Source organism: Balaenoptera borealis (genome assembly GCF_965194805.1).
Source record: "Balaenoptera borealis genome assembly, chromosome: 3".
In the NCBI taxonomy this organism is placed as follows: Eukaryota; Metazoa; Chordata; class Mammalia; order Artiodactyla; family Balaenopteridae; genus Balaenoptera; species Balaenoptera borealis.
This window is the reverse complement of record NC_138866.1, coordinates 86,811,878-86,839,237: the sequence shown is the minus strand read 5'-3', so window position 1 is coordinate 86,839,237 and position 27,360 is coordinate 86,811,878. Positions and strand designations below refer to the sequence as shown.

Genomic DNA, 27,360 nt, shown 5'->3' with positions numbered 1-27,360 from the left:
TTAATATATGATATTTGTTTTTCTCTTTCTGACTTACTTCACTCTGTATGACAGCCCCTAGGTCCATCCACGTCTCTACAAATGACCCAGTTTCGTTCCATTTCATGGCTGAGTAATATTCCATCGTATATATGTACCACATCTTCTTTATCTGTTCACCTGTCGGTGGACATTTAGGTTGCTTCCATGACCTGGCTATTGTATATAGTGCTGCAGTGAACACTGGGGTGCATGTGTCTTTTTGAATTATGGTTTTCTCAGGTTATATGCCCAGTAGTGGGATTGCTGGGTCATATGATAATTCCATTTTTAGCTTTTTGAGGAACCTCTATACCGTTCTCCATAGTGGCTGTATTGATTTATATTCCCACCAACAATACAAGAGGGTTCCCTTTTCTCCACACCCTCTCTAGCATTTCAATATAATTACCTTTTGATTAAGTTTCTTTTCATTGTGACAAAACAAAAAAAGTTAATCCCTCCTTCAAACCCAGTGTTCTTATCTGTAAAATGGGGATAATAATATGTACTTCATGAAATTGAAAGGATTAAAAATTTTAAATGTTATATTTTAAAAGTACATAAAATATTTGATTAATGAAATAATATATAGAAATCATACTAAGATGCTCTGCATAGGTAGTCTCTTCTACTCAACCTGAAAGATTTGATATTATTAGGAATGATTACATTACAGATTGGATTAATGGAAATTTTTAGACAAAAATTTTCTGGCTTTATTGAAATATAATTGATATATAATATTGTGCGTGAGTTTAAGGTGTACATGTGTTGATTGATACATGTATATATTGCAAAATGATTATCACCTTAGCTTTAGCCAAAGGTATCCTCACATCACATAATTACCATTTCTTTTTTCTGGTGAGAACATTTAAGATCTACTCTCTTAGCAACTTTCAGGTATATAATATAGCATTATTAACTATAATCACCATGCTGTACATTAGATTCCCCAGAACTTATTCATCTTACAACTGTAAGTTTGTACCCTTTGCCCTAGACAAATTTTTAAATAGTTGCAATTAGTCTTTGGTTCACTTGTCTGCTCCTTTTCATTCCTCTGCTACTCCCTGGTTCATCCTCTTCCATATTCCTGGTGTCCTCATGATGATTTCCGGTTGCTCATTGCTTCCTTCTGCAGCCTTTTCATACCTAACCGCTCCCAAGGTATTTCATGATATATTCCAAAATGAGTTATCTTTTCCCCTAACCTTATTTAAACTCTCAACCTCTTCATGGGGCTGACTTTAGCTAAGTGTTAGGAAGAAAGTACTCTTACTAAGCTAATTTGAATCAAAGCATTTGGTTAATTTAGTCTTTATGAGTATATTTAATTTTGAAAAGAGGACAGTCATTAATCTTACTTGTGTCTTGGTAGTGGAATTTTAAACTCTGTAAAGGAGATTTTTTTAGGTCAGGTAACAATTTAACTAGCAGTAGTTCTCAAACTTAGTTGCACATTGGAATCATTTGAGAAGCTTTTTAAAAGATGCCTGTTGCCAAGACCCTACTCTCAGACATTCTAATATAATTGGTCTGGAGTGTGGTCCAGGTATTGGATTTTTTTTTTTTTTAATTAATTAATTAATTTATTTATTTAGGCTGTGCTGGGTCTCCGTTTCTGCGCGAGGGCTCCCCCTAGTTGCGGCGAGCGGGGGCCACTCTTCACCGCGGTGCGGTGCGCGGGCCTCTCACTATCACGGCCTCTCTTGTTGCGGAGCACAGGCTCCAGATGCGCAGGCTCAGCAATTGTGGCTCACGGGCTTAGTCGCTCCGAGGCATATGGGATCCTCCCAGACCAGGGCTCGAACCCGTGTCCCCTGCATTGGCAGGCGGATTCTTAACCACTGCACCACCAGGGAAACCCCCAGGTATTGGAATTTTTAAAGTTTCCCAGAAGGATTCTAATATGCAGCTAGGTTTGAGAACCACCAGGTTAGAATGACTGCCTTGATTTAGCTTTCAATACTAAAAAATTTCCATTTTTCTGTTATGTGAGTTTCATACATATTAATTGCTATATCTGGTAAAATGAAGACTGGGAAAAAATTTAACTGAAAGATAATAGAGAACAATTATAATTTAAGTGTCATCAAATCCAAATCCCACATTTTACTAATGATGAAACATACTCAAATGATTAAGGTTACACAGTTAGTTATAGAGCCAGGAAAAACTTTACATGGCAAACAACAGGATATTTTAAAATATCCTAAATGCTTTTTACTTTTAGAAATTTAATTTATTTACTAATGGACTAAACTTACTTTAAAATAAGATAAATTATGCAAATGACAAAAATTCAAACAATGCACAAAGATATAAAATGAAAAGCAAATCTCCAAACCCACTTCAAATCTCACTTTCAAAGTTACTTTTTAAAAAATAATTTCTCCACGAAGAGTATAACCATTACCTTCCACAAGGCGGCAGTATTGCTTACTCTTCAACAATCTCCCTGAAGGCCTGATACTTTCCTAATTGTCCAGGGTGGGCTATGAAGACTCAAATCCTCCCAGAGACAGAATCAGGCCCTGGTACTAAAATGCCACATCAAAGCCAGATTCCTGATTCACAGTGAAATGCAGATGTGAGCAAAGAACTGCACCGGACAGAGCTGTAACTGTGTAGAGAAACATTAGGAATAGATCAGGGACTGAGGAAACAAGTGGAAGCACAGGTGCTGTCTGGAAACCTACCAGTTGCCTCTCTCTGTGGAGGTACTAGAAGGGCTGGGGTCCAGTTTTGTGAAAATGTGCATCCAACTCTGTCATGCACAAAATTTTCCCTTTACAACAAACTGGTCTGAGGCTGTAGGACCCAGTCAAGGGCTTCTATGGTATCCCTACAGCTCCAGGAGTCTGTGGGCTACTAGAAAAAAGCCTGGATCTTTTGAAAGTGTCCTTGTAAAAAGTGCTGAGGGGATCATGTTTGGGTTTCCCAAACCTGGTAGATTCCCAGCCAGGAACAGGTGATAAAAATCACAGATGCTCTGGTTTTTGTCATTAACTTCTAGAGACATATGATGTAAGGAGAATGATTTTTAGACTTTCTATGTGGTAAAATGTATCTACTAGAATAAAAAGTTTATTACTGGTGACATCTTTGGGATCCTAAGACAATGACCCTTCTTTGTGACGTTCAGGAATAGGCTTCTCCATGACCTAGCAGGGGACAGAACTGAAGAAAGTCATAAAATGATTAGATCTTAGGAAGAAAAACTCTTTTTATTTTTTTAAAAAAGTTTTTCTTTATTTGGCTTCGCCGGGTCTTTGCTGCAGTATGTGGGATCTTTTTACTTGTGACATGCGGGATCTAGTTGCTTGACCAGGGATCGAACCCCAACTCCCTGTATTGGGAGTGTGGAGTCTTAACCACTGGACCACCAGGGAATTCCCAGAAAAACTCTTTCTAATGTCCTCAAAGCCTTGAGATTGTTGAGGCAGGGATGGGGCCTGGGGCAAGGAACAGACTATGAGAGAGAACGGGTTATGGGAGGGAAGCTCTGTCCCCAAGGTGAATCCAGACAAACCAAAGAGAAAGAGATATGTGGGAAGCACATGATGGAATTTGCAAGATAAAGCTCTAATAACTTCAGATCTATAGTGATCTATTTGGGATCCTTTGGAGTAAAGGGTTTATTCTCCAACACAGAACATAGAGCAAGGACCGAGTCCTTTCCTAATCAAAGGACTCTCTAAAACCGTCCAAACTCTTAGACCAACTTGTAGTTCAAAAGGTCTTTTGGTAACCAATGGCAGTTGGCGTGCCTAATCGCAACAAGAAACAAGACAGACATCATGTTAAATATTCCTCGTCATAATGTCAATTCAAGTTAAAATCCTTACTTTCCACAGGCATTATTCCTTTCAGGGCCCCCTAGCTATATCTAAATGATATGCCTGATTTTAATTATGAAGTTATATTCTTTTTTGTTTTGTTTTGGTTTTGTTTGTTTGTTTGTTTCACTGTATCCAAACTTAATTCTAGATTAGGGCACTTGGCAATGTGTCCAGTCATCATGGTTTGTAATTCTGACCATTTCCTTCATGAGGCTTGGAAATCTTATATAGTCCTGGCAGAAATTTGATTGATAAACAAAAGAAGTGAGATGTTGACCTGCATTTTCTGGGTTTGAAGCTACAATAAGTTTTGCACAGGGTATATGATGTAGTTAATGAGTACTCCCTCCCAAACCTCAAACTGGAAATATGAAACCTGATCAAAAGTCAGTGAGGAAAACCTGATGTGCTCCAAAAGACAATTAGGAGTATCCACTAAAAGGATTCTCGACAATAACGCAAGCAGAATGCCATGATCGTTGCTACGGAGTTAGTAGAACCATGAAAAAATATTTTAAAAAATGACCACTGAGCTCTTTTAATTTCACCTTAATTCAAGTAAAAGATAGATGTAAAAACCAAGAAGGGAATAGCATTGCCAGTGCCATGCCATGCCCTTCCTTGCCCTGAAACCAGGTGCATGGTAACCAGGAAAGATGCTCTTAGTGATCAATAAGAGCGTATGTAACCCTTTCTTATTGTCTGAGAGGATTTCCTGCTTGGTATATTGCTCATCAATATCTGGTTCCCCTTCTTGTGGGAGGATTACAGTCTGATGAGCTCAGGTGTCACCATGTGACTTACTCTAGCCATTGAAATGTCAGTGGAGGCTTTGGGGGTTCCTCTGGCATAAGTTTGTTGTGTTTTTTTTTCAAATACAGGACTTCCTTTATTAATAAAGTAATCATTACTATGCTTTTTGGAAAAAAAGTCTAAAAATGTTCAGCCTTCATGTTAATGTAGGTTAGGCCACCCAAAAGACAAAACAAAGATAACATTAAGTCATGGTCCAGGGTTACACTTATGAGAAACAAATACAAGACTTATGGGACTTGATATATAAAAACAACCAAAGTAAACTGTATTTCAAATTTGTTTATATAAAAATACATTAGGAACTTCCCCAGTGGCACAGTGGCTAAGAATCTGCCTGCCAATGTAGGGGACACGGGTTCGAGCCCTGGCCTGGGAAGATCCCACATGCCGTGGAGCAACTAAGCCCGTGTGCCACAACTACTGAGCCTGTGCTCTGGAGCCCGCGAGCCACAACTACTGAGCCCATGTGCCACAACTACTGAAGCCCACGCGCCTAGAGCCCTTGCTCCACAACAAGAGAAGCCACCGCAATGAGAAGCCTGCGCACCGCAACGAAGAGTAGGCTCCACTTGCCACAACTAGAGAAAGCCCGTGCGCAGCAACAGACCCAACGCAACCAAAAAAAAAAAAAAATATATATATATATATATATTAAAGATCACTTTAAAATAGTGTCCATCTTTTCTTTAAATGAGCATAGACTAATCTGCAATCATGGCATAAGTTTTAAGAGCCAGAGCATGCTTTTTTTTAAATGTTCCCTCTTTCCTCTGCCATGATTACTGGTAATATTCCAGATAGAATTTGCTCCAGCAGCCTGGGTGCTGGAGTAAAGATCATGATGTAGAGCTGGGCTCCTTTCCTGGTTTCTAATGCACATGTTGTTGCAAGCAAGGTGTGTACTTTTTTTGTTTTAAGTCACTGAGATTTTGGGTTGTTTGTCACTGCAGCACAACTGACCCATCCAACTTCATTGATTTGTTCAGTCTATTACATACATTCTCAGTGGGAACACTACTGCCCCCAAGGGGGCAAAAATTGGTTCTTCGAGGGCAAAAGAGCCTTACTCTTCTTGTGTATAAAGCACAGATATACATGCAGTAACAAGTATACAATATATCTGTGGTATTAAATTTTCATGGGGCTGGGGATGTGGGAGACCTAGGGAAAAAAATGTCTAAAAAGACTCATTAGGAGGCAATAATGAAATAATGGTTGAGAAACATTGGTCTTTAAGGCAAAAAGTAATGGTCAGCCTGTCTTTATAAAGTGTAATCCAGAGGTTCTCAACTCTGGTGGCACGTTTGAAGCTCCTGGAGAGCTTTTCATTTATTACATTTTATTATTATTATTTTGTTTATTTTTGGCTGCACGGGGTCTTTGCTGCTGCGCACGGGCTTTCTCTAGTTGCGGCGAGTAGAGACTACTCTTCATTGTGGTGTGCAGGCTTCTCATTGCAGTGGCTTCTCTTGCTGCAGAGCACGGGCTCTAGGCATGTGGGCTTCAGTAGTTGCAGCACGCGGGCTCAGTAGCTGCGGCACACGGGTCCTAGAGCACGTGGGCTTCAGGAACTGTGGCTTGTGGGCTCTAGAGTGCAGGCTCAGTAGTTGTGGTGCATGGGCTTAGGTGCTCCATGGCATGTGGGATCTTCCTGGACCAGAGATCGAACCCATGTCCCCTGCATCGGCAGGTGGATTCTTAACCACTGTGCCACCAGGGAAGTCCCTGGAGAGCTTTTTAAAAACACTGATACCCACGTGTGGTTCTCAGAGATTCTAATTTAATTGGTAGAATCCACACATTGGTATTTTTTTTAAAGCTCCCAGGTAATTCTAATTTGCAAACAGGGTTAAGAACCACTGGACCAGACATTCTTGAAGACAATGCAGCATTGCTTCCCCTGGGAGAGGTGCCACACAAATAGCAAAGAAATAGCACAGTGCACTGGAAATGGCTGGCATGGAGTACAACTCACTTCTATTTTAGAAGGGCTATTCTGGCCTCACACCAGGTAACAAAAAGCTGGATTCATCAAGAGGAGACAGCAATGTCCAATTTCTGTATTTTATCTTTCCCATTTCATGATGCACTATTTGAATGCAGAGGGTCCTTTATGACTCATTTGGAAAACATAAGAAGGGAAAAAATATGGCTGTAGTTATTCCTGGCCTAGTACCCATAGTCAGCATTTTCTGCACAGATGCAATTTGGAAATCATCTCTATCTTCAGCTCCTAAAGTTTGAAATTCTTACTGAGTTAAAAGCTATTCAGCATGGAATCTTCTTTATCCTCTATAACTAGGGAAACTCTAGATGCCAGGGGGACACTTTTGCATAGATTGTGAAAATTAAAACTTAAATTAACTTTTTTAAAAATTAAGAAGATAAAGCACTTTCTCCTTCTTAGAAAGGGGTCTTGGTGGCTAAATGACAGTGACGAAGGGTTATCATGGCTGAATTTGGTCATTAGATGTATCATCACTTATTCTTTCCTGAAATGTCACTTGGAATTGACAATGATATGGCTGTATTTTTTTTCTTTCTTTCTTTCTTTTTTTTTTTGATGTGGCTGTATTTTAATGAAGTGACTCCATTTCCAGCCAGGAAGTCAAAATTATAATGTGTTGATTAGCAAGTATATGACTTTATATTTTCCTTTCACACATCTTCACAGGAGATGGTGTTTACATTGTTCTCATTTATTTGGAGGTTCTAACTAAAAGGTGTAGGTTGTCTTTCTTGATGTTATTTTTGGTCACTGAGTACCTAGTTTAAGGGCAAGGGTGGAGATATATGCAGGCATTTCTTGTGAAATTTCTTGAAGCTGGAAAATAAAATTTCTAGGAAATTCTTCATGAGAAAGAGAGAGTCAGCATCAGTTGTACAAGTTGACAAATGCTCACAACTAGCTTGTCAACACTTTGTTGATGATTTTGGCACAGGCAGAAAAGAGAAAATCAAGTGTTTAAGGTTACCTGTAGAGACAAGGATGGATTTGAGATGCAGAGATGGATAAAATGTGGATCCAAGAAGGTTTAAATGCTAACTGATCTGTAGTTCATCATCATCTAATTCTGAAGAATGGCAACAATGCGTTGTAATGAGTCCCTTTCAAAATGCCTACCGGCTCCACTTACTAAAGGGGGGAGAGCCGCTCGGTGTCATATGATGCTGCTCCCCTAGCCATAGCTGATTGGACAAGGAGTAGACACGTGACCTGAGGTTGGCCTAATTACATTCTCTCTCCTGGATATTTGGAATTGGGATGCAATCTCTAGCTAGTTTTTCTTGGGCAATGGAGCTAGTAGGTGATAAAGAGCTGGGGCTAGACTGCCATTTTCTACCAAGGGGATGCTGAAGCAGAGAAAGCCAATCTTCAAAGAAAAAAGATATTACTGAACTTAGAAGAGATGAAAAGAATACCTTTAGTTCCTGACTTTCAAGTTCCATGTCAAGTCCCTTGGCATGTGAAGTTCCATGTCAAGACCTGGCTGTGCCACTGGCTTTGGTTCCACTAGATACTCCTGTATCCTTTTAATAAGCATCACCCCCTGTGCTTGAGTTAGTTTGAGTGGGTTTCTGTTCCTTGCAAGCAATTATTCCTGATTACGACTTCTTCTCCACAAAGAACAGCTAAAATCTATGAAAGATATAGGCCACATTTACTGCAGACGTTCAGCTTCTTAAAATTTTGCTTGAATTATCCACATTAGTCTTCTGATGGATGAACTGGCTGTTTAGTATAACGGATGTGGCAGGCTTTGTGAGCAAATGGGTCAGAAAGAAATGCTGAATGCCATGAAATCTTTGGAACAATGGGCACATGTTTTACCATACATGTTCTAAACAAAAAGGCAAAGATCCAAACATGCAAAACCTTATGGTTGCATTTTTCCTTCTTTAACCTAATTAAGCTCTTAATAATATAGCTAGATTTAAAGGAGATATGCATAGCAATTTAATGTCTCCATTATAAAGGGTTTGAAAAGATGCTAAGATGGATAGAATAATCAGCTCTATCAGTTCCATTAATTTGTAGCCCCCTTTTGCTTCTGCTTTAGACCCCTGACACCAATTATGCAAATTTGCTCACACAGTGCCTGGTTCTTTTGCATTGTAATTTAAATGTAGGTGTCTTATGAAGACAAAAGGAAATGCACTGTCCTTTTCAAAATTTAGAATTTGAACCAATTCACTGATTTTCTTCCTGTGGAATTACCAGGCAGCTGGAGAAACAGCTGGACCAGTTTCTGAACACCAACAAAAAACCTCAAGTCTGAATTACAATAGGGGTTTTCATCAGAATTTTATAGTATTGTTTAATAAATACAAAACACACTTTAGTAGTAATTGGCTACTTTCCTGTTTACATTAGCAAATGAATTATGAAGATGAAGCCAAATGTGCTAGGAGTTGCTTGATTCACAGAGAGAAATCATTTTGGACTTTATTTTAAGGATTACAAAGTCCATTTTGAAGGAAGATCTAAATTAGAGCCCTTACCTAACCTGTCTTAGTTTCCTAGGGACAGTATAGCTTAATGGTCCTTGAGGATTGCTTGGGTTCAACACCCAATTCTACTAGCTATGTGACCTTTGGTAAGTTATTCAACCTCTATGTGCTTTAATTTTCTCATTTGTGAAGTGGGGATAAAACAGTGCCTACTTCATTGAGTAGCTGTGAGGATTAAGTGAGTTAGTTTATATGAAGCACTTAATACAGTGCCTAGCATACAGTAAGTGTTATTAGTCATTATTGTAACCCCAAATGCAAAATCTTATATTTTCCTAAAATTTCAGCCAGTGGAACTAATTATTCCGATTAGTGCAATATCCTTTCAAACCCAGTTAGTGACTCAAAAGTAGGGAAATAGACATATGTTTGCCTTTTTACAGGCAGACCAGTGTGGGTAAGGAGGGGTATAGAGTCATGCATGTATAAGCTGCCTTGATCTCAAAGATCAGGCTTCCTACTTCCTTATGAGAAACACATTCTTCCCAGTAGGTTGGCTGGATGACTGTCTTATCTTCAGACAGGGCCAGCATGTTCTGGTTAATGGTAAGTAGACAAGGTACACTGGGTCAAGATAGGTACAAGGTGGACCCAACTGCAGATTCTGGGAGGAAATCCTTGCCTCACTGATACACATCAGAAGGGCGTGGAAATAAGGAAGTGAGGGTATCTTGGGGAAGCGGTTGATAATAAGGAGAAATAACTCGATGTTAGAGAGTTTTTCTGAGTTGGATATCACAGTGCTAGGTAATACAGGAGAGGGACTATTCAGAGATCTAGACAGACAGCCTGCTGTTTGTCTTTTTTTTTTTTTAACATCTTTATTGGAGTATAATTGCTTTACAGTGGTGTGTTAGTTTCTGCTGTGTAACAAAATGAATCAGCTATACATATACATATATCCCCATATCTCCTCCCTCTTGCATCTCCCTCCCACCCTCCCTATCCCACCCCTCTAGGTGGACACAAAGCACTGAGCTGATCTCCCTGTGCTATGCAGCTGCTTCCCACTAGCAGCCTGCTGTTTGAATCAGGGCTGTTTGCAGATAGCAGCATCTGGAATGGGAGGGACTATTAAGAATACATTAAACCCTTTCTCAGAGGGACTGTGATTTTTCGGTGTATCAAGATGAGGGAGCTAATTAAAGGAGCCATAAGAGGATTGAGATACCAGAAGTAGGGGCCAGATCTCACCCATCGGACAGAACTCTGTGTCAGAATTGGAGCGTGTGACTGGAACCATAGCAGCAATGGCAAATTACACTGGATGTTGGGATAAAGATTGGTTAGGATGGTCCTAGGGGTGGTTTGGGTAGAACCTTCGTGTCCAATGGGTCTACCCGTATGGATAAGGATAAAAAAGGCTGGAAGGGGGAGGGAGAAAAGAACACCAGGATGTTTATGAAGGAGTGAGGGAGTCCTTTAGGTAGTTTCTTTTATCTTCTAAACTTTTAGTCACAGAAAGCACCATTGATCTTCTGGATATTTTCTCATTTAAGGAATGGTGGTCTTTAAGAATGCCTTACATCAGTCTGGGCAACATCTCTGAGTGACGGGTAGGAGAAAAAAATAAAAAGAACTATGTTCCCTACAGAATTACTAGGCTTCTCCTGGCAATAAACTCTAAGAGACTGGAAGTTTCCCTCTCTCTCTCTCTCTCTCTCCCTTTCTCTTATGTCCTTAAAATACCTGCTTCCTAGCATGCAAGGAAGAACTAGGCTTATTTAGCATGACATAAAAATCTACTCTGAAAATTCATATTTTTTGATTACCAGATTAGGGAAGCACAATGGCTTTTGGAATCAGAATTGCACTAGTTGCAAAGGAAAGTGATCTTCTATGAGAGTTGGGTGCTGCGGAAATATCCTTGTGGTTGCTCTTGAGTTAATAAGCCTCCCTAACTATCATTGATCATAACTACTTCTTGTTGCAGAAAAGAATTCCTTTTCATAACTACAAACATAACCTGTTGCCTAAATTATGTAGGTAGAAACCAAGCACATGGAAATCAGAGATTAAAAGAAGAGCATTTGGTATTCAATTTACATTTCTGAATGAATGAGATGCTCAGTGTGCATTACAAGATAATGATGATGACAATGGTTAGGAATGAAGGAGGAAAAGGAAAGGGAAAGGGACAGAGAAAGGCAAGAAACAGCTGTAACCCTATGGCAGCTGGCTTACCAATTACTGCTGCTGAAGCGACTACAATACACTGTTTTCAATTATTCAAAGGCTGGTTCTCCAGTTTGTATATCACCTCAGTTTTTTGCTTCAGATGTCCCCTTCTACCGATTGCCCTTTAGTCATCCATTTAATGGCTATTAATCCACAGGGAAGATGAGGGAACAAAAGAGATTAATGTTAGCTAAAACTTTCCCAGTGTTTTCTTCATTTCATTCTCACAGCAACTCTATAAGAGAGGGTCTATTATCCCTGTTTTACAAATGAGGAAACTGAGGCCTAGCAATAGTCCCAAGGTCACAGAGCTAGTATGGAGCAGAGCTAGAATTTGAACCATGGGCTGTCTGAAACTAGAGACATGCTGTTACCCATTACATTCTCCTACTTCCACGCTACTCAGACTTCTAACTTGTTTCCAGTCATAGTAAATGTTCCCAGTGCTTTATAGTTTACAAATGTTTCCTTCCCTCCCTCCCTTCCTTCATCCTTTTTTTGGTGTGTGTAAATGTGTACTACTTTGGTTTATTATATTAATTTTCTTCTTGCATCTTTTGAGTTCTTAAGCCTCAAGATGCCCCGTGTTGCAATGTTTTGCAGTCAAAACATTCTATAAGGCCTATTAAAGAAAACAGCAATTTCCTAGGCCCCAATTTTCTCAGTCGCCTCCCCCAGAGGCAATAGCTGTCAGCTATTTCTGCTGTTTCTTTTGGCATTTGTCTCAGTATTTCTAAATAATATGCTTATATTTCTACTTGTTGATTTTTTAAAAATTAGGTGTTTTATGAAAGATATCTTTCAACTACCTCAACCCCAGCCTACCCCAATCACACACCTACACACTTTCCTATCCATTCTTTCAATATAGTTATATCATTATGTTGGTTAAGTTAAATCAATATTTATGTTATTATGACTATGTAAATGCCTACATACTATGATTACTTTTCTTGTTTGTTTTTCATGGAGTTATACATGCTTTGTTTTTATTTTTCACTTACTTTGTTTTATTATAATTATTACTACCTCATAACCAAATTCTCCCCCAAAGGTGTATTTCTTTTCAATATAGTCAGACACATTAGGTAGTCTATAAATTTCACCTTCTTTGAAACATCTGAGAGCCTTCTGATTTTCTCCATTTTGATTTTTAAAAAAATAAATTTATTTATTTGTTTTTGGCTGCATTGGGTCTTCATTGTCGTGCACAGGCTTTCTCTTGTTGCAGAGCACAGGCTCTAGGTGCATGGGCTTCAGTAGCTGTGGCTCGTGGGCTCTAGAGCACAGGCTCAGTAGTTGTGGCACATGGGCTTAGTTGCTCCACGGCATGTGGGATCTTCCCAGACCAGGGCTCGAACCCGTGTTCCCTGCATTAGCAGGCGGATTCTTAACCACTGCGCCACCAGGGAAGTCCCATCCATTTCAAATTTGATTCTTCGAGTAGACTCGCGTCACAGCTGTCATTCTGGGATCAAACTTGACCACTATTCTGAGAATTACACGTCTCTTTCTTGTGTTAGATCTCATTTCCAGAATCCTACATCTTAATCAGTTTTTGATACTTTTTTCTTTCTTTTATCTTCTTTCTTTTTTTTTTTTCTTCTTCAATAATGATTCCAAAATTTCAGTGGCTAACAACAGAGAAGATTTATTTCTCACTTTCATTAGATATCCTCTGTAGGTTGGCTGCAGCTCTGCTCCATGTTGGCTTCTTCTCAGGACCCAGGAACAGTCCTGATCTGGCCCACACCAATCTTTTGGGAGAGAAAAGAGCAATGATATCCATCATTTCCACTTACTTTTAATTGTTCAAAGCAAAGCAATAGCCAAGTCTGATGTCACTGGGATGGGAAGTAAAATTATAACCCTGATAGAGAAGGGCAGGGAATTTTTTGAACACATAACACAATCTATTATGTGTTCCTATTTCTTGGTTTGCTCCAACATTTTTGCAGAACCATCCTCCAGTAGCTTCCTGAGGAAGGGTGCATAAGAGTTAAATTTGTTGAGATCGTGTATTTCTAAAATGTCTTTTTACCCAATTGACGGCTAATTTAGATATAGAATCCTAGATTTAAGTTATTTTTCCTCAGAATTTACTTCTTGATTCCAGTGTTGCTGTTGAGAAGTCCAATGTAATCCTAATGCTTGTGTATAACTTTTTTCCCTTCTGAAAGTTTATTTTTGTTCCTAAAGTTCTGAAGTTTCACAGTGGTGTGTCATGGTGTGGATTTGTTTCCATACATTGTGCTGGATAGTTGGTAGACCCTGTAAATTTGGAAATTCATGTCCTTCAGTTTAGAAAGTTTTCTTGAATTATGCCTTTGATAATTTCCTGCCCTCCATCTTTTTTTCCTTATTTCTATTCATGTTTATTTTTCATGTCTCCTATTTTATTTTATATTTATAAAGGTTCTTTGTAATTATCTGAATGTGTTTTTTTCCTAAATGGCATTTAGGTACTTATTTCAGTAATGCCTTATCTTCTCCTATCTCTATTAGGATATTTACTAATAATTTGCTTTTTGAACATTTTCTTTTTCCTGCTTAGTCTTTTCATCCTTCAAGTTGCCTGTTTCCTTTTCGTTTTGGTCTCTACATTTTATGTTAGAGGAATTACTTAAACTCCTTAAATTTCTGGTGACGCCACCCCCAGTTCAGCAACTCTATTTTGCTCTCTCCAGAGAATTATCTTCCAATAAATAGACAAAAGAAGTCTCTTGGCTGCTTAGAGTCAGGGAAGGGAACTATTTGTTAAATGGACTTTCAAACAATTTTCCTGTTTTCAGTTCTGTCTCCACTTCCTAAAGCACCTGTTGCATCAATTTCTAAATATTTTGTGGGTTCTACATGCAAATAAGATTGCTTCTCAGCTTTCTCCTTTGCTGGATATGGATTCAACTTTCTTGGGTCTGCTCAATTATTACTCACCCATATGCTTTCTGGCTCCCAAGATATTATTACTGTGGTTCCTCTTCATTCACATTGGTCATGTAGGTTTATGTTTTTTAAAAATCCCTTACTGTTGTTTTAACAAATTTGGAGCAAAAGTAGAGGTAAATGCATGTGTTCAACCTGCTATTTTTAAGCAAAAGTCTTATGACTCTGAGAACAACCAGGGAAGACATTATCATCCCCATTTTATAAATGAGAAACAGAATTCAAATGACTTGTCAGGATTACACAGCATATAATGCTAGATCTAGGGCTTGTATTCATTCTGGACTTTTGACTCCAAGTTCAACGCTCTTTCCACTAAATTCCTAAAAAAGAAGGTTGTATAATGTAATTGTTAAAAGCACAGTCTTTGGCACCAAAGACCTGGGTATGAGTCCAGGTTTTGCTTCTTCATAGCTGTACTCTTTTGACAAATTGTTTAGTCTCACTACAATGAAAATTCTTCATTTATAGAATGGGGACGATATCAATAGCACAACCTCACCATAGTGTTGTGAGGATTCAATTAGATAATACAAGTAAAGTACCCAGCAGAGCTTCTGGCATATAGTAAGTGCTCCCTTATTACTATAATGGAAAAATTGAAATGTTAAGATATCATAATGATTTGCAGTTTTAATTAACTGAACTATGTTCAGGGAAACTTTTAAATTTATTCTGCAGACATTTACTGAACAATTAGCATGTGCACTGTGGAATGTTTATTCTTCCTTTCTCTGGTATTTGAACCTCTTTATGAAAACATCTTTGATTAGTAACTACTCCAAAACTAGTTGAGCTTGGATGACAAATTTCTGAGTAAGGACAGAAGAATTAGGCAGGGTCACAGATTTTCTATCTGTCAACCTAATTAACAATAACAACAAAAAATGCATTTACAAAGTCCAAAATTCACCAGCAGCTAAAACAAGGTAAAGAATGAAACCTTACACATAAATGAAAAAAATTTTAAAGGTGACCAATAAGAGAAACAGTATTCTGGTTCAGTCAGGTGTGGTTACTCACCTTTCCCCTATTCCTCAGAAGCAGAATGAGAGGAAAAAAGGGTGGGGGATTTTTTTTTTTTTAAATTTTATTATTTTATTATTTATTTATTTTTGGCTGCGTTGGGTCTTCATTACTGTGCGCGGGCTTTCTCTAGTTGTGGCGAGGGGGGCTACTCTTTGTTGCGGTGCGCGGGCTTCTCACTGTGGTGGCTTCTCTTGTTGCGGAGCATGGGCTCTAGGCACGCGGGCTTCAGCAGTTGGGGCACGGGGGCTCAGTAGTTGTGGCTCGCGGGCTCTAGAGCGCAGGCTCAGTAGTTGTGGCGCACGGGCCCAGTTGCTCCACGGCATGTGGGATCTTCCCGGACCAGGGCTCGAACCCGTGTCCCCTGCATTGGCAGGCGGATTCCCGACCACTGCGCCACCAGGGAAGCCCGGATTTTTTAATTATTTTTTTTATTAGAGTATAGTTGATTTACAATGTTGTATTAGTTTCTGCTGTACAGCAAAGTGAATCAGTTATACATATACATATACCCACTCTTTTTTAGATTCTTTTCCCATATAGGTCATTACAGAGTACTGAATAGAGTTCCCTGTGCTATACAGTTAGTTCTTATTAGTTATCTATTTTATATATAGTAGTGTGTATATGTCAATCCCAATCTCCCAATTTATCCTTCCACCCGAGGGTGGGGGATTTGACAACATTCTGAGGTTCTCCCTCATGCCTTCACTAATGTGTGAAGAAGAATTCTTAGGGTGTAGATAAGCAACCTTGGGGAAGGTGGAGAAATGGGGGAATCTAAGAAAACTGTTTTAGAATGGAAGCCACCATAAACCACCATGGTGCCTCAGCAGTGACAATAAGGGCCTCCAGAGCTTTCCACTTCCTCTTTCCACTTTCCAGCTCACCGGGCTGAGCACAAGGACTGATACAAATTACACAAGAGTGTAATATACCCCTGGCTGGTTAGATTGGGCTGGGTTTAGCCATTTACTGACTCTCACAAGAGAGCAGAAAAATAAGGGCAACACTCAGCACCAACTTCCCTCTTTTCTTCCCCTTATCCTGCATCTTCATGCTAGAGCAAATTGACTAGAAAACAACTCCAAACTGGGGGAAGAAAAACAGGCACATATCAGAGCAAATTGAAAGTCTGAAGAGTCTGTCCATGCTGAGCATGAACTGGATGAAATATAAGGACATGACTACTATTCAAACATGGTAGAAAGAAACATGATTTTTGAAAGAGAGGTGAAGAATCTAGTTTAGATGAAAACGGCTGTTAAAGAAAAAAACCAGAGCTGGATGGTAGTTAAAGTGTTTAAAAACAGATTTAATTCAGAAAAACTATTGTAATAAAGGAAAAGAGTCCTCAGTATAGAACTGGGCTCAATTCTGAATACAGCAAGGAAAAGTGGGAATTTATAGCTAAGGAGCAGGATGGGGATTGGGGGGTAGAGTTGGGGGTCAGCGAATGAGAAATTACTAAGAGGAGGCATCAGGCATAAGGGGGGATTCCAGCTAAACCAACCTAACAATATTCTTGCTGAAGGCAGGCCAAGGTGATCAGACATTATCTGGGGGATGATAGGTTATGAGAAATTTGGTAAGATGTTGAGGATGATTGGATATTGAGTTTGGGGGATTCTGGCTAAACCGACTTAACAGGATTCTTGCTAAAATTAGGTATACAAAGACAGACAAAAGTCCAAAAGATGGAAAAAAGTCCAAAAGATGGAAAAAAGTCCAAAAGTCGAGGCCTGGTTAGGAAGGGGATCCATAGGGGCCAGACTAAAGTTTGGTCAAGGACAGACTCTTTGTTATAACCCAGAGAAAAGAAGCATATTCCTTAAGACTATTTTGTTCCATAGACTCAGTAATAAATAATATTCAATACAATAAGAGGTCCAAGATGAGATGTTAAACAATAGAATGATTGAGAACCAAAATAATATCATTGCAGATCATATAAATAAATTTCAACAGCAAGGAACAAAATAAAATTGGCTGAATATCAGGTTAATAGCACGGAGGAAAGATTTGGGACAATCACAATGAATAAAGAGGGAAAAGGCATAGAGATTTAAGAATTTAAAAGAAATGAAAGATACAGTCAAATATAATCCAATATTGGACTAATTGGTGTCCCAGAGGGAGAAAACTCAACAAATTAAAAAATAATAAGAGCTATTGTACCAAAAAACCCACCACCTTACACCAGGGAAAATTGATTTAGAACAATTAACATAGAGGTATATCCTGATTAAGTTCTTGAACTTCAGGGTTAACTATATAGAGCCTTCAGCCATCTTAGAAGAAAAGAAAATCACCTATAGTGGAAAAATTTTGACTCAACTCAGACTTCTCCATAGCAAATGTCAGGAAAGAAAAAGACATAGGAGCCATGGCTACAAAATTCTGAGAGAAGGAACGTGAACAAAATGTGAGCCACAAGTAGTATTTCTGTTCAAGTATTTGTTCAAGGCAACAGGCAGACAAAAAAAGAACTCAGGGAATGTGGCCATTAAGCATTCTTGAACAAACTACTTAGCAAAGAAATCCCAGCTATCAGGATGTGAATAAAAATAAAAAACCCAGAATGATGATGCTAGGATAAAAGGATTGGTGGTAAGCACTGAATCCATTTGAATACAGAAGTGAGACTAAACAACTAGAGTAAATATGGTTGCCAAAAGTTGTTAAACCCTGACAAAATAGAAATAATATAAGCCACAAAAATTGGATGTTGGAGTACAGAGGGTGGGAGGAAGTATAATAATGTTAATTATTTCATTTTCTGAGCAAGTAGTCAATTGACACTATTAATCAAGAAATATGGGCTATTCTGATTTCTTCTTGTTTATATATTTTCTTTGCCCATATTTTTGGGCTATTTCTCATATCTTTGCTGCCATTCCCCTTTATATCTTTTTTTTTAAACCAATGTGCATTGAATATTAATCTACATAAACTGAATACTTAATAAATGTTGCTGAAGTAATTTTGCAGACTGCATGGGACTGTAAATTCTATGAGGATGGAGAATATGTTTTATTCATCTTTGAATTCTCTCAGTACCTGGCATAGGGACTTGCATATTGTAGATCACTAGTAAATTTTTTTGAATAAATGAATTAATTTGCTTTGTTTCATATACATTTTGTTGCTAGAACAATGGCTGGCTGGAAATATAAGGAAAATGAACTATAATTGGAGAATATGATAAAGCCTGTCACCCACATCTGAGAGACCTATTATAAACGCTTCTGATGCCTCATTAAAGACATTCTATTGTTTTCAGAATGCATTTTCCCCCCAGTAAATAATCTCCGTTTGCTCTAATTTAATCATTCATACAGCTATAGGAATGATCATTTCCAAACAAAGATCTGATCCTGTCACTTCTCTCCTTAAAAACCTCCCATGCTCCCCTACTGTCTGAAAAACAGAATCCAAATTCCTAAGCATGGCATTGAAGGTCCTATATGATCTGGCCTCAGTCCATCTCTTTCCAGCCAATTCACCTCGCATGTTATCCATCCAGGGGTACTTGCAATTTTGGGAACATGCTATACACATTTGTGCTTCTATATCTTTGCTCATGCTGTTTCCTCTACTTAAAGTGTCACTTCTCATCCCATATCCTTCTCTTCTCCTCCTGTCTGCAACCATCATGACACTACTCCATTCCTTAGGACCCAACTCCATTGCTTTCTCTGTTAGGCTTTGCTGTCTCCCATGCGTAAATAATTGTACCATTTGTTGTTCTTCCGCAGTAATTTGCTCATGCTCCATGTATCATATTATACCTAATTGTACATATATTGAACACACTCTCCTAGACTGTGAACTTTTTGGTTTGTACATTTCCTTTTCCCATATTCTTTGGGCTGTGTCTTATGTATTCTAGAAAACTGTCACGGAGTATGTGCCTGACACATAGTAAATGTTAGATAAATGTTTGTAGTTTGGAATTTAAAAGCCACATGCATTTCTTATATTTCCATATAAAAATAATTCTTTTAAGTAATGAGGGCTAAACTGAAAATCCTAAGGGTTGGTAGAAGGTAGAAAATCTGTCTCTTAAACTGTGGTTTTCTGTCGTGATAAAAGAGAAGTCTTCAGAGGTAGACTGCTCTGGGAAAACTCTGTGAATTGTTTAGTTCCTCAAATTAAAGCAAGTATACATGTGTTACCCTTGGAAAACTATAAAGTAACCATTAACCTGAATGTAGATGCTTTAGGCTGAGAAGCAGTGCTCCATTTGGATATGTAAATCTTTGTGTGTAGAGCAGGAGCATGGCTTCCCCAGACATTGATGCAGAAGAGAACAGAACTGTTTCTTTTCTCTCTGTTGATTTAGACCATGTATGTGTCAATATATTGTTGTTTCTGTAGAGATGTGGATATCCTTGTTTGAGCCCATGCCCTTAGGAGAACAGATGCTGAGATCTAAAGGATATAGGAAAGCAAAGACAGGCATGATCCTTACTGTTTCCTGGAGAAACAATTATGCAAAGGTACTGAACTGGCTTTGGTGAGGTTCTACCTGTAAAGACTGAGGACCTACATGTAAAGACTGAATAACTCAATCTTTGTGAGAAATGTGCTGCTGTTGGACTGTTATGTTCTAAGGTGATAGCCCAGTTGGGTCAGAGATCAAGATCACACCCCTGGGGATGGAGGGTGGGGTTTCCTCTGAAGGAGTAGATATTCCCATGGTCAGTCATCCTAGGGAGAAGCTGCACCTGGGACAGAAAATGGGACTTTGAAAGTGGACCTTTAACTGGGTGAGGAGAGTTGTTTTCTTCTCTGAGCTTTACAGTGGTTGGGCCTGGATGCTCAAGACATGGTTAGGGGAACTCTTGATTGAGAGAAGAGATGTATGGACCCAGACATATGGACCCAGGCTGGAAACTCAACAGTAAGGCAGGCCTGATCTAGTCCATAAGGGCTTTGAGAGTAGCCATGTCATTCTTATGTTTGTGATGTCCTGGGGAAGAGAGGGCACTGCCCCTTCCTGCCAAATTCCAAGGCAATGCTGAAGATTGCATTGGCTGGAGAGAGTTCAGTGTCCCAGAACATCAGGGTATGGGGCATCTGAAGCAGAGGCAGGGATAGTTCAGTTATTTCAGGAATATGTGGGTGACAGCACCTCTCCTGGGGACTCCTCCATAGTAGAGAAGGGAGGGAAACTCTAAAGGGGGCTGGCTGACATCCTGATAACTTGGAAGATGGGAACTCAGAAGTATTGTAGTTGGGTTTTTTTTTGGGGGGGGATTTTATTTTAAATATGACCTCCTTTATAGTCAAAAACTTGAATGCTATGACACTCTGATTCTCAAGGGCATATGAGGCCTTTTATTGAACAAATCCTTTCCATCTTGGGCCTCCTGTTCATTAGACTTGAGAAAACCAAAGGTAAACAAAGTATTCCTCCATTTGATTTTATATGAACCCTTTCTTTTTAGTTCCCCTTAGGCCTCTGTTCTCAAGTCTTACTGTAGAGGCATACAAGAAACCAGAAACTGATGGATTCTTGCTTTTCTTCCATTATTTGTCCATCCTCTGTTTTCTTTACAAAGTGTTCTGTTTCAGAGAGTAAGGGAGAGTTTTAAGTTTTTTCTGGATATTATGCATAAGCATGGATGAGTATCTGACTGGTCTTTCAATGAGGAGAACACCTAAGCTGACATGATTTTCTTAGGCTGAGCAGGAATGTTACTTGATGCATTGGCATAGCAGCCACAATCTTATCCCTGTTGATTGTATTTATGGTCATACTTTGAAAAAAGGCTGCATTCAGTTCTGTAGAGCTTTTCTGGATTCATGGTGCTTTGTCTTTTTATTCTGACAGCTGATTATTTGCATAACTTGTTAAAGAGGCCTCCCTATCATCACATTACTGGCTTTCCTCTAGCTTTTTGGATATATTTTCTTGCTCTCTTAGATTTTACATCAAATAGCAACTTTTCCTTCAACAAAAGTTCTGCCTGTCTGAAATCTTTCATCATCTTCTCCCAACTACACAACAAAGCTGAACTCTGTAGAATATCACTTTGACACATTAATAATTGTACTTGTCTCTAAGACCTTCCTGAAATTCTCTTAGTTTCTTCTCTTGGGGTTTAGATGCTGTACAATATCTATCAATTCCATTTACTTCATTTAAAAAGCATTTATTGAGTATTATGTTGCAGGCACCAGGCTACCTGCTGGAGCTACGAAATAGAGGAGCTCACATCTGGTTTTATGGCTAGAATACTTGGCTCACTGCTTCTAGTTTCTAAACTAACTCATCCAGGATTGCACTGAGAAGAAGAAACTCCTCTTACGGCTCCTGAATGCCATAAGGGAGAACGTAACTAATGAGGAGAGCAATCCAGGTTACTGAGGTGATAAGCAATCCAAGATACAAAGGGGGACAGGGTGGGTCACATGCAAAAAAAAAAGGATAAATTCTGGAGTCCAAAGACACTAGGGAAGGAGCATACTTTAATGGTCGGGCTTTTTTTCTCGGATAACATTGGGTTTTATTTTTGTTATGTTATACCTACAAACAACAGTGTAAATGAAAATAACAGGAAATTATGTGTATTTCATTATTTTCAATGAATATATTTATTACAGCATTAACGTTCTTTGATGATTTGATCCTTTTGTAACATTTCCTTCCATCAAAATTTTTTGAGGGAGAATACTGTCTCTTAGTGAAATTTTTATAAAGAACATGAAGTCTTTAGATATGAGGTCAGAGAAGGCAGGAGACAATTTTTTTTTCTTTGTGATGTATACCTCCTTACATACTCTGGCGTTTTGTTGAGGAAGTATGAAGACACGATAATTCTAGTTCTAAAGGTGTAAGGAAAGGATTGATCGTTTCCTCTGTATTATACCGGCTGAAGGAGCACGTCTCAGTCTCTTCCTTTTGTCTTCTGAAAATAAAAGGAAGGAGGCAAAGGGTGTTTGAGTGGAGGGTTTTCTAGGGGTTAAACCCTTAAGTTTTCCTTAAGTAGCTCCTGTAAAACAGATGTTCTCCAAAATAAGAGGGGTGGAGCAGAGGAGACCGTCGGGCTGCCTTGGGATACAGCGCAGGTTGGGGTGGCCGCCTGGTCCAGAGCCGAAGGTGCTTGCATTCTGCAGGTGCAGGGATTGTGAGCTCTCACCGCTCCGGCTCCCGAGAGGCGAGAACCGAGGCGTTGCAGAGTGTGGGACTTGGCCCCTGAAGCAGAGGCCAAATGTATTCCAAACAGCTGACATTGATCGAGCCGGGTGCCCACACCTGGCGCGGGGGCGGGGAAGTAGCAGCTACAGGAACCGCAGGGAGAAAAGGAGCCCCTCGTTTGGGACGCCAGAGGGCTGGTCCGGCTTGGCTCGGTCCGACTGCTTTCCCGTGATTGCTTCCCCAGCTTGTCCATCATCTCAGTGCCCTATTTCTATTGGCTCTACAGTCTGCCACTCGGTTCCGCCGCGCTGACCTCCATTGGGCCCCTCCGGCCGAGGCCCCGCCCCACGAGCAGGACACGGGCAGTAGGGCGCGGAGGAAAGAGAGCCGGGTGCTTGTTCTGGGCTGTGGGGAGGCGGTGGCGGAGAAGGAGGAGGAGAAGCAGGAGGAGCTGGGTCAGCAGGAGGCAGTGGTGGCGTCCGCGCTGGGGTGATGGTGCAGGTGCTTGGGGCCGGTGCGGAGCTGCCCGGCTGAGGGGCGCCTGGTCCGGGGTCCGCAGCGCCGCCGCGTCTCTCCCGGCGGCGGGCGGGCGGGAAGATGCTGAGCAGGTTGATGAGCGGCAGCAGCAGGAGCCTGGAGCGCGAGTACAGCTGCACCGTGCGGCTGCTGGACGACAGCGAGTACACCTGCACCATCCAGGTCAGTGCCGCGCCGCCCCGCCCGCGGGACCCCCTCGTCCCCCGAGTCTGGCCAACTTGGCCCGCGCCCGCGCGTCGCTCCAGACCCCAGCGCTTTGTCCACCCCTGGCTGCGGCGGACGGCCCCGGTGCAGGGCGCCTCTGCCTGAGCCCCAGTCCGGGGCTGGGCACTCGGAGCTCGCCGCTGCTGAGAGGCGAGTCCTCGCGTCCTGGACCCCCACCTCGTCCCCTGCCCTCTCGCGAGGTGAGGACGCTCTTCCCTGGCTCCTCGAACCCGCCGGTGTGGGGAGCACCTTCCTCGGGCGTCGGGAGGGAGGCTCTTTCCCCGGCCGCCCCGTCGGGGGGCGCAGGCTTTGACTCTCCGGCCCGGCAAGGACGGCTGGCGGCTTTTCTTACATCTCTTTGGCTGGAAGGATAATGGTGTATGTCATAATTTGCTCCCCCCGCCCAGCATTTGTGAGTCAGAGCTCTCAGAAGGTAGAATTGAACGCGTAGCCCATGCAGAGTGGCCTATTGAAGGGAGACCAGCCCTCCGGGCTTTAAAGACTTAGGCCCCCCTCTGCCCTTTCGCTCCCCAAATCTTATTCAGTTGGGCAGTTCTGGGGGGCGTGAGGTAAAGATTTAGCAACAAGTCCCAGCGATTTGAGGGTTGGCGTTGGTGAGAATCGGCGACTTACAAAAAAACGCCAACAATACGATAAGGCTGCACAGCATTTCTTCAGAACCTGGTATTTTTGAAGGGATTTTTACAACCTCTCGCTGTGTGGCACGTCAGGAGTAGTAGTCTTTCCCAGGAATGCAGTCACAGCCCTCTTCCTCCTTTATAAAGTAAGAGATAGAAAACATTAACAATGCTCCGGTGTTTAGTTCACCAGCCAGGAGGATCCTGCGCTCACTGCCGAAAACTGCTTTCTGGAGAAGCAAATTGAGCTGGACCCGGAGGGTCTCACCTGATTCCTTGCCTTTGCAGCAAGAAACCCGAGAGGGCTTCTCACCTCAGATGTGGCAGACAAAAACTGTCGGCCGGGGTCCTACTCTCTTTGTCTCTTTCCCCGCCCACCTCCCCCATTAATTTTTTTCGCTGACAATGCCCGATAGTGGAAAATAGCGGTAGGTGAGAAAGACGCTGGATAGTATATGAGAGCAGCTGCTCTCTGCTGACTCCGTGCTCAGGTCAGCCTTCTCTCCACTTTCCTTATTCTCCCACCTCCAAAACCAGCTCTGGGCATGAGTGCTGACTGCTGCCAAAGATCTATGAGGGTAGAGAAAGAGAACAGAATCTCTTTTTCAGGCCACTTAAATACAGATTAAGCAGTCATAAAGATGCTAGCCATCAAGTGAAAGGATTTTTGTAGTTGAATATGATATAGAGATGTTGTGTATTATTTCCTTACTGAATGGGTGTCATGCTGCTTTTTGTTTCTATTGTATCTTTATGTGTCATGTACAGTTTTTTTTGTTTTTTGGTGGGGGGCTCGGAGAAAACATGGATCGGGTAGACATCCTTACCATTTGAAGACATTGTGCAGAGCTTTTAAAGTCTTTATTCTTTTGTTTTAAAATTTAAAGCATTTACACAATAGCATATCAAGGGCAGTGTGAGATTTAGACTTCATGAGTCCTAAAAATACTTTTGGGGTATATGGTGAAATAAAATTTTTGGGACAGATCATTAACTTTTGCCAAGATATAAAGTACAAATGAAACAATTCATGTCACCTCTCCATTTAGTGATAACCTTGTGGTTTTAAGGTATCACAGCAAGGCAACTAGTTATTTTTCCCAGATAGTGGAAAACCCAGTTGGCTTATTGGTATTATACTTGTGGGTGGTTTTTATTACTGTTGAGAAAAATATTTTTAAGTTGAGCAGGACTTATTGGATTTATGCTTGCTATATGCTACTATGGTTGTATGTATTTTCCTGCTGGTCTTATTTTACATTATTACAATTTAATATGTTATAAAAATTTAGGCCACTTAAAAAAATTAAGCTTGGTGTAATATGACCATACTGTAGTAAGTGTTCACTATCGAGATATGTTAATGATTGTGCATTGTAATTCTTGCATGAAAGTTAAAAAACACAGGAATTCTAAAGTATATGTAATATTGTCATTCTTTGGCACTACTATTGTGAATTGCTTTTGTTTTTACCCATGTGAGGAAATGTGGAATGTAAGACAATATTTTATGTGAAATTAATATTTTGTGCATACACCTTTTTTTGAGCATTAGAGATTGAGCTTTTCTTAGCAACTTTTCCCTCTTGTATATTTCTATTGTGTGTGTGTGTGTGTGTTGGGGGGGGGAGAGAGAGAGAGAGAGGGAGAGCGAGCACATATGCGCTTATTTGTCGGACACTGGGCACAGGGTCTTTTAAATCAGTATGTGAGCTACTTATTGGGTTAAAGCACTATTTACAACATTTAGGAATTGCAGTACTGTATATTAAAAAAACTGGTGATAATTTGACCTCCTTTTCCTAAAAGTGTTGTATGGCATATTTTTCTTTAAATAAGGTATTTATTTTAGAAAAATTTCAGTGCTTCTTGAGATCATCAGAGACCACTTAGGGTATTACAGAATCAGAAATGTATCACTGGGTTAGAGTCATAATAGCTACATTTGGTAAATTTCAGTTGTAGGAAATTCTGTCAAAGTGTTGGTCTAGGCTTTCATATTGCAGCAGTTATACTGATCTGGCATTTAGGATGTGATTATTAAGGTAATGAAAATGCCTTATATCTTCTCAATGAAGGTTGCCACAGTTACCAGACTGTTCTTTTATTCTTTCTGATATGCAAATGTAGTTGTAGACCATGAGAAATGAAAGTATACATAGGAGGGTTGTAGTATAATTGCTCCCCTGTGAAGAACATTGTTAACAGCTCCCTGCCAGTTTTGAAGGTCATTGCCTCATAAATGCAGATCTGGTCCATATTTTTCACACATCTGTTTCATTTAAGCACATATTTATTTACTTATCACATTTACTACCTTACTTTGTTATTTTATTTGGGAGAAAATAGGAAAAATGAAAAGGCTACCTACTATCTTTGAACTCTCCGAATGGAGTCATTTAGGTGCTTAGGCATGTAATATCTAAAGAATAGATTTTTAACTATCTTTCAGGTTATAACAGCTTATAAAATATTAAGAATATATTGCAGAAATGCCAGTAGAAATATGTATTGAAAAATATATATTGCCAGGTCAGAATATTAATCACTTTTTTTTGGTTATTGCTGAAAAGTAAAGCTACCCTAGAAATGAATTTGATTTTACTGGGAACACATTAAAATAACAACTGATTAAGCAGCTAGGTTAGATTAGTTTTTGCAGTTAAATAAGGTACAACCATAAATGAAATGTGTGTGCAGAGGCAGTTCTAAAGTGGAACCAAGATGTGGATTTGATTGTGGCTCAGCCATTTAGTAACTGTGGGACATGGAGTAAGGGAGAGAATATTGAGGGAGAGAACAAATGTATTGATCCTTGCACCTGCCAGGCACTTCACCTGTATTATTATCTCATTTACCTCACATCAGTGTTATGGATTGATTTTATACCCATTGTACCAGCTAAAGAAAATGGGATTGTGGATTGGTGGGAGAGCCTGTATTTGTCGAATGGCTAACTATGTACTAGGCTTTGTGCTAGGTGCTTTGCTTATACCTTACATCAGCCGTTGAGAGGTAGGTGGTATTATCCTCATTTTACAGATGAAAGATAGTCCCAGATGAAGGAACTTGCTCAAAGCTAGTAGGTGGCTGTACTGTATTTAAATCCCAGCCCTCTTGTCTCTAAATCCCACCTTCGTTCCCTCTATCCATTCTGACTCCTTAAGTTACTTCACCTGTCTGTATCTTAATTTCCTCGTCTATAAAATGGAAATTTAATACTTATTTCGCAGTAAAGAGAAAGTTATTTGGTGATATCACTACAAATAATAAGGAACATTTAAATACTCTAATATACTGTACTTACATTGTGCCTTATTCTATCAGTTCAGAAATAGAATTGAGAAATGTTTTACTTTTTTAGAAAAATAATTGAACTTAAGCTGTAAGTCCCCGTAAAATGATTTCTGATTAATTTCAGTAAAATTGTGAAATCCAAGACTGGCATAACTGAAATCTTTATTAGAACTCTTCTTTAAAATCAAGAGTTCAG

At 40.0% G+C, this 27,360-nt stretch overlaps 1 protein-coding gene and 1 long non-coding RNA gene across 6 annotated transcripts in view; one reads left to right on the top strand and one right to left on the bottom strand.

The window, feature by feature from the left end:
- Positions 1-27,360, top strand: part of FRMD5 (FERM domain containing 5) — a 410,262-nt gene that overhangs the window by 32,456 nt on the left and 350,446 nt on the right. For 4 of the 5 annotated variants that reach the window (XM_082388787.1, XM_082388790.1, XM_082388786.1 and 1 more), the window contains exon 1: positions 22,925-23,187. The exons of the other annotated variant lie outside the window; for it this stretch is intronic. In XM_082388787.1, the coding sequence (XP_082244913.1) occupies positions 23,086-23,187 (102 nt within the window). In that variant the 5' untranslated portion in view covers positions 22,925-23,085. Of the gene's footprint in view, positions 1-22,924; positions 23,188-27,360 lie in introns of those variants that run through there. 5 annotated transcript variants of the gene reach the window in all.
- The window catches only part of LOC309627180, a 249,927-nt gene continuing 224,646 nt past the window's right edge, over positions 2,080-27,360 (bottom strand). The window contains exon 2 of the long non-coding RNA XR_014243572.1: positions 2,080-18,749. This is a non-coding gene — a long non-coding RNA (uncharacterized lncRNA). The remainder of the gene's footprint in view (positions 18,750-27,360) is intronic.